Here is a 7,525-nt window from a genome sequence, read left to right as displayed (position 1 = left end):
CACATTCATATAAGTTCAATAGTCACAATTACAATGTTAATTGTTATTACATGATTCAATGTAAACATAAAGTTACATATAACTAGGGATTATAAATATGCACCAACATTATACATATTAACCTGATTTACAAGTTACTTAATGCGTACAATAGTACAACTTAACAAGTTGAATGCATACAATAGGAGATCTGAAAGTTGAATGTATACGATATGAATTTGGTAAAAACTCATATTAAAAGCAACTTGTTCAATATTCATATACTACTCACTCCGTCCCATTACGAGTTTACAATTATTTCTTATACGGAGTTGAACGAAATTTCACCAACTACATTTTTCAATAATCAGAAATCTTCTATTTCTAATATATACTATTTTGATTGGTTTAAATAAAAAGTGAATGCCATCTTAAAGTAATAATGTGGACATATTTACTTATTAAAAAAACCAACGAGCAGTAGCTCAGTTGGTACCCGTTGCTAATGATCCCTGGGCTCACAGGAATATGCCCTAATGCAATAAATGGGTGCAGGTTCGATTCCTCAGCCTGCAAGTTCCTTGTGGGTATTAGGGAGAGGTATTTTACAAGACATACTTAGCCCTTACGGGGTGGGCGGTATGGGTGCCAAAGGCACACGGGGTTAAGGTTTCTCCGCCAGTCCAAACCTTTTGCAATAATGTGGACATTTATGATGAGGCGGGGATGAAACGGTGACCGAGTATAAAATTATAAATATAAATATTCAAATATAAAGTAAAGTTATTATTAGTTGACCAAGAAAAGTGATAGAGAGTAACATTTTACCGCCTTTTTTTATTTTATAATACAGGAGCGTCTGATTTTAATGATCACCTATAACAGGGACTAGTTTCCATATTGTAAACCCTCGGATATCAACGGTCCAGAAAAGATAGCGGGCCAATTTTTTGACAACTGGCCCAATCATCAGTATAGAAAAGAGCAAACAGCTGATTGTTTTTACTCCCCTGTTTCCTTACCTGCTCGGAAATTTGTCCAAAATTCTGTTAAAATCTTCAGCAATAAATAAATTTTATTGTTATAGTAATAAATTAATATTAATTCTTTCTTTAATAGTCATAACAGTCAATAATCAATTATTCTTTCATTAATTCATTTTGAATTCAACAATTTTTAAATTTCAGTTTGTTGATGTTCTGCAAATACAATTCGAATTGAATCGAGTGATTTAGGAAACAAATGACAGGCGAGACTGATCGAATTGTAGATTATAATCTACAACTCATAGATTTCACGGAAGAAGATGATTACTTGATCGCGTTTCCTTTTCGCGATTCGCTAGAAGACTTTCGTCTTTCAGGTACAGATTATCGTCTCTTTAATCACTTTTTCTGATTGTGAGTTTGTGTTTGGCGCGTGAATTTTACACATTATGTTGATTTACACTTTTTATTTTTAATACCTTTTGCATCAGTTTTTATTGAATTCGAGATGACTGATTGTTATACGCATAGTTATATGTCAATGTATATGTCCATGTATAATGTCAGTATAAAAAATTTGTATGTATAACGTCTCAGTCTCTCAGAGGATGATTTATAAGCATATGTGTTATGTGTCCACTTCAAGCTTATAACAATCAATAGAAATTTTTTAAAAAGTTTGGGCAGAATTTGTGGATGAACACTCAAGTTTATTGAATCATGTTAAAGAACACAAAAAGAAAAATAAATTCAGTGACTTTATCTAACACTATTGTTTTCTCTAGGATTGATTTCAGATTTGAAATTATAAATGCAAACGAACGATTAGACTACTTTAGTATTTTTTTTTTTTTTTTTTTTTCATCTGAAGTCCTACCATCTTTTGATTACGTATGTTTTACGAAGAAACTTGTTTTGCAGTAACATTTGACAATGTGAATGAGTTTGAGCATAACAAACAGTTTAAAGGTGAGAGTTCACATGTTCAAACTGAATTAGCGGAGCCTAGAAGACCAAGTTTCTTGCGTAAAAGCTTAGCTTGGGATAGTGCCTTCTTCGATAGTGCAGGTGCCTTATTTATATCTGTTCTTGTAGAAAAGGAATATGCATCTATTGTTTAGTATAAGGGACTGCTCTTTTAAATGACTCATATAAGAAATAAGAGGCATATTTATAAATAAAATTTTTGACAATGCAGGTGTGTTGAATTCTGAAGAATTGTTAATAGTTAATAAAGGCTTCAAGGAAGCTGAACCCGATCAACCGTTCTCTAGAACTGGTCGACGTACTGGTCAAAATCTGAAAACGGCAAATAGTGGTGCCATTCGTTTAGAGACTTTAGAAGGGGATCTTTTCAAAGATGTTAAGCACAGTAAAAGATCAAAAGTTGCAACCAACATTGTTGGACCATCAAGTGCCCAAGCGAATGTACTCTGTAAGTATGAAAGATAACGACCACGTATTTACATACATGCATCTATGCTTATGAGCAAAAGATTATTAAGAGACTTTTTAAATGAACTATCTCCAGCTGTCATGATCGTTGTATTCTTACCCCATAGAGGTGTCAATTTTAAACCCCTTAACATATGAATTGGCTGATGAAGGTTATATTTTATCTCTAATGGTTCACAAATATATACCAAAAATCTAGCTAAAAGGGAAATGTGTATAATTATTGTTGAAATAATCTGAATTTTGCAATCATCTGACCCTAGTGATTTTATTAAAGGGCCTATTTTTTGGACAAAAGTGTTTTGGGTCAAACCAACCGGACCCTGGTTGACCCTTACTAAATAATAATCCGGTTACTCATTGCCACCCCTTGTAACATGGTATCAAACATGATTTATCAGTTAATCACCCTGTTGTCTATCTTCTTTATGGAACTGATCTTGAAATTGTAATTATTCTCAGCATGCAGAAAAGTAACTTCTTCTCAAAACAAGGTGAGTACACATTTCACACTTTGTCATTGTTATATTCAACATTGGCTACAATTCAATTGTTTGCATTTCTCCCTTTTCTTATTTCTTATAAAAGTAAATAATGAAACATTTCCATCTTTAATCTCTAAGGTGAAATCAATTCGATCCCCAATTAGCCACAGCCTCAATCTACTAGGACCAAAACTCAGTTCCTCTAGAAAGACTGCTGTTGAAGGATCAGATAGTGTAAAAATGGAAAATAAAACCAGAAAGGCTGGAACAGGTATGATTTTGAAATGATTTGAACGTTATGAATTATGATATTGTATATGTGCGTTTTTAGTATACAACTTTTATATACCAACTTTATTCTATTTTATGCAGCATCAGATACTACTTCATCCAAGAGGTCTCGATGGGGAGACTTATCTGGTCTTCCGAAACCAAATTCTTTTCCTTCTCCTAAAAATGATAAAGAATCAAAAGTTCATAAAATAAACGCACCATCTTCTAGCGCTTCGTCTTCTAAGAACATATCGAAGTCTATTATTAGAAGAAAAATCAGTTCCAGAAACACGAAACTGTGTAACTCACCTTCTTCGGTTCATTTTCCATTATCGTCTACATGTTCTTCTAGTACGTCTTCTGCTAGCTCTATTGACGGATGGTTATCAGAAGTTTTACCAGCATCACCTTTTCAGAGTCAAAGTTGTGAGCACAAAAAGTTCGCTAGTAATAATGTCACAAGATCTTCATTAGGAACTACCCCACCTTTTGGTGGGCCCAAGAGAAAGATTAAACCTTCAGGTCTTCGAATGCCATCTCCAAAAATTGGATTCTTTGATGAGGTTATTGATCCTATTCTAGTTTCTTTCAGTTTTTATTTTATGTCAGTAACATTTAGTGGCAATTTTTTCCCTTTTACTTATGAATGGGTCGATTTGGGTTATGTTTAATCTCTTAACTATTCAAATGAACAAAAACATAGCTTGAATGTGTATCATTAGTAAAAATCTCGCAGATCTATCATCATTGAAGTAGTATATGTTTTGTAATCATATTTGACATCATATTTATACATTTTTTTGGGCAAAAAAATTCGGGTCAATACAACCCAAACAAAAGAACCAATACAAAAGTGAACTTTGATGAGATAATTGATTCATTTCTAGTTTCTTTAGATCACACACACACACACACACACACACACACACACACACACACACACACACACACACACTAGAGTAACTTATTAGTACTTATCATCTACCCTTTTTTCTAACAGGATCCAGGAAGTATGCAAGACTGCAATGGGGGAAGGAGTCCTTTGTCTAACGAAAACAGATTACTCAAATTACAGTCATCTAATCTTTCTCCTTCGCTTTCTGCTGAAAATTGCATAAAAGTAAGAAAAACTCAAAGTAGGGAAGATTATGGAAAAAAAGGTGGTAGCAAGTTGAACCCAGATGGGCGAATACCGAGAGAAGTTTCGAAAAACAGGATGAACATGGAACAAAAGAAGCTGAAAGACGTGACTGGTTCATTTCACGTGATTGACATCAAGAAAATGCAAGATGAGCGTGATCAATTGGACGGTCAAAAGGAGAATGTGTTTAGTTTTGAAGATTCAGTCAACGGTTTAAGCAGACACTTGGAGGTCCTCAATCTCGACAAGGATTTGACTGAGGTCAAAGGTCAACTAAGTCGCGTTAAGCCCAGTCAAACTAATCTTTCTGTAACTACTGAACATAACACACATTGTGGGAGAACCCCGTTGGCTGAAAAGATGTGTAGTAAGTAATACTCGGTTTCGTGATTCCGTTTTAACTTATACTTTGTTATACTGGTATGTTTTTCGTTTTTATGTTTGTGATCGAGACAAAACAATGTAACGGTTTTAAAAAGTTGTGGAGTCTCACATGACATATATCTTGATTGAATGGAAGTATGTTATGTTGTCATATTTATGGTTATTTCATCTACTTTTGTTTACCATTTGATGTTTGATCTTGATGTGTGAAAAGAAAGTATGTTTTTATCATCACCAAAAATCAGTATTGAATTACCAAGTAGCTAAAGTATCTCATATGAAACTTCTTTTATGTTGAGCCAACAGGTTGAGGGCTTGACCCATTATGACCCGTTTACGCTGGTGGTTTAGCTGCATAGTTGCAGCAAATCACACCGGGTCAGATAATTGAGCCAACATGTCAATGAATGTCAATTGTGAGTTAAGCTGCTTATAATTCAACAGTATACAACACTATCAAAAATTTTAAATTTTTGAAGATACAATATTAAAAAAAAAAAAAAAAATCTATATTTTTCTGTCAACAAGTGGTAATAACAAAAACAAGTGGTGACAACAGGCTGAATACCACCAAAAGATACACATGATCAAATAAACAAAACTAATGAAACTCTAATCACCAATATAAAAAATATAAGAATACAGACTTCTATTTTTCAACATTTTCCTATATTCGAGAAGCTTCTTCTTCAACCACTGTTCCTTCTATAGTAGAAGCTCCTGCACCATCATTGTCATCACCTTGTACTCTTACATCATCATGTACATCAGCATCAATTTCCGATGCATTTACCGTTTCACCCCTAACTTGGCCTGCCACATCATCACCATCGAACTCCATACTCCCCTTACCTTCTAACGAATCTGTAGTTCCACCACCAATTAGGGTTACAGGAGCTCCCAACCCTTTAGCAAGATAAACATACTTAAATACGAGTTGCTTATAGCCATTTAACAAACCTTCTACATCACCTATTGTCAAGTCTTCAGCTTTCGAGTACAAATACGGGAAATTTTTAAACTTTTCAATCACACTTTCCTCCGATACAAGTACACTTGCACCTTTATTCTCCAAATCCGAAACTGAAGGAACTTCTTTTAACTTCGACTCTGATACATTTTGACGTTGACCACTTTGACTTTGCATATCAAGACCTGAAATGAGTATTTCTGCAGATTTCATATTCTCAACAAACTGGGCTTCATCCATTGATAACGCTTTCGCGTCTATATTCAAAATGAACGATTCTGCAGAGAGCATATTAGTGAAAACATAAGCTGCTTCTCCAACTAGTTTTAATTTGTTTCTGTACCGTTGAATATACATCAAATTAGAGTGAAATTGAGGCGGGTTCGCTTTAATTGTGACATAGATTAAAACAGGGAAAAAATCATCAGCACCAGGTGGGTCCCCACCAGCAGAAACCGAAGTATCCAACAGCGAATTACTAATAACCTTACAGAAACTTAGAATGCACGATAGTTTGTCTCGTGGTGCTTTATAATTGTTAATGTTTTGTAATTCTTTCTGGGCTTGCAACCACGATGTTTCGTTTCGATATGTCGGTTGAATATCCAAGTGCTCAGGTTGAATAAATTGCTGAACCAAAGATGATTTCTTGTTAAACTCGTTATCGATTTTTACATCATCTTGATGTGTAGCGAATACCCGTGTGTATAATTTTGTCATGATGTACTTCTCGAGGCCTTCACTGGCACTATCTAACTCTTCTTCTGTTCGACCCGCCCATAAAGGATGTACCCTGAAAGCAGTATCCATATTGCCATAAAATTCTTGTATGGATGCACTGTCCTTTTCAGGATCAGGAATAGTGTTTGATAACGAGACGATAAACTTTTTGATGCTTCTAACGAAATCCGTTGCGGAAGGTTGTCGCATACGATCCAAGAAGTCATGCCACGTACGCGTTGCAGTTGATGAAACTTCGGAGTTTTCCATTATTGTTTGAAACCTTACTTAACAATCAATTCTTCATACTGCAAATAACAAACAGCCACTTTATATATAGTCGAATCGAACTTTTATCAAACTTATAATATTGGTATAAATACATCACTGGGTATAATAGCAACAATAATTTTAGCATTTTTAGCTTTGCTTCTGAGACTTCACATTTCCATTTAAGTAAAGTTGGATCTTAATGAATCAAGATTCTTATTGAATCAAGATTTTTTATGTCTGAATAAGTTGAACACAATTTCATACCTAATACCTAAATACCTAAATTAATAGTAATAAAAGATAGTTAATTTCGGTTGTAAAGCCATATAGTGATAACGATTGAAACGGATATGTAGCTAAATCTATCATTCTAACTAATGGATTCAACAGTAACATACGCATAAGTGGTTTATATCTATTAGAATAAAATAAAATAGTTGAATAATAATATGGTAATGGTTTCAGTTGTTACCTGATGATGATGATGATGATGATGATGATGATGATGATGATGATGATTAGAGAAACAATTACCAATGTTCGGATTGAAGATTGTAAAGTGTAAACCCTAACGAACGATTATGAAGAAGAAAACCATAAACCAAAAAAACAAGATCCCAGTGTCTCGCCACGTGTAACAAGATTTAAGATTTTCTATGTACACCTTGATGCTTGTTAGCTAAATAATATGGACCTGGTACGTACACCACTTACTTTTTGTCATACACCACCAAAATTTAATTTTGAACCATTTTACCCTTTCTCATAATTAATTTAGGGAAAAGGGCCTTGAGTTAGAAAGGGTAAAATAGTCAAAGATTGTAGTTTGGTGGTGTATGGCAAAAAAACAAGTGGTGTA

General features: G+C 34.2%; 1 protein-coding gene across 1 annotated transcript; it reads right to left on the bottom strand.

The window, feature by feature from the left end:
• Positions 1–5,223: 5,223 nt before the first annotated feature.
• Positions 5,224–7,281, bottom strand: LOC139866755 (vacuolar protein sorting-associated protein 9A-like). The gene is made up of 2 exons (XM_071855047.1): positions 7,139–7,281; positions 5,224–6,701 (listed from the first exon to the last, which is right to left on the bottom strand). The coding sequence occupies exon 2, from the start codon at positions 6,661–6,663 to the stop codon at positions 5,371–5,373; it is 1,293 nt and encodes a 430-aa protein (XP_071711148.1). The 5' UTR covers positions 6,664–6,701; positions 7,139–7,281; the 3' UTR covers positions 5,224–5,370.
• Between the last annotated feature and the right edge of the window lie 244 nt (positions 7,282–7,525).

Source organism: Rutidosis leptorrhynchoides, chromosome 9 (genome assembly GCF_046630445.1).
Source record: "Rutidosis leptorrhynchoides isolate AG116_Rl617_1_P2 chromosome 9, CSIRO_AGI_Rlap_v1, whole genome shotgun sequence".
Taxonomy (NCBI): Eukaryota; Viridiplantae; Streptophyta; class Magnoliopsida; order Asterales; family Asteraceae; genus Rutidosis; species Rutidosis leptorrhynchoides.
This window is presented reverse-complemented; position numbering and strand designations above follow the sequence as displayed.

What these genes read in the sequence shown, in the direction of transcription:
- LOC139866755 (XM_071855047.1), bottom strand. Translation starts at nt 6,663, where the DNA reads ATGGAAAACTCCGAAGTTTCATCAACTGCAACGCGTACGTGGCATGAC.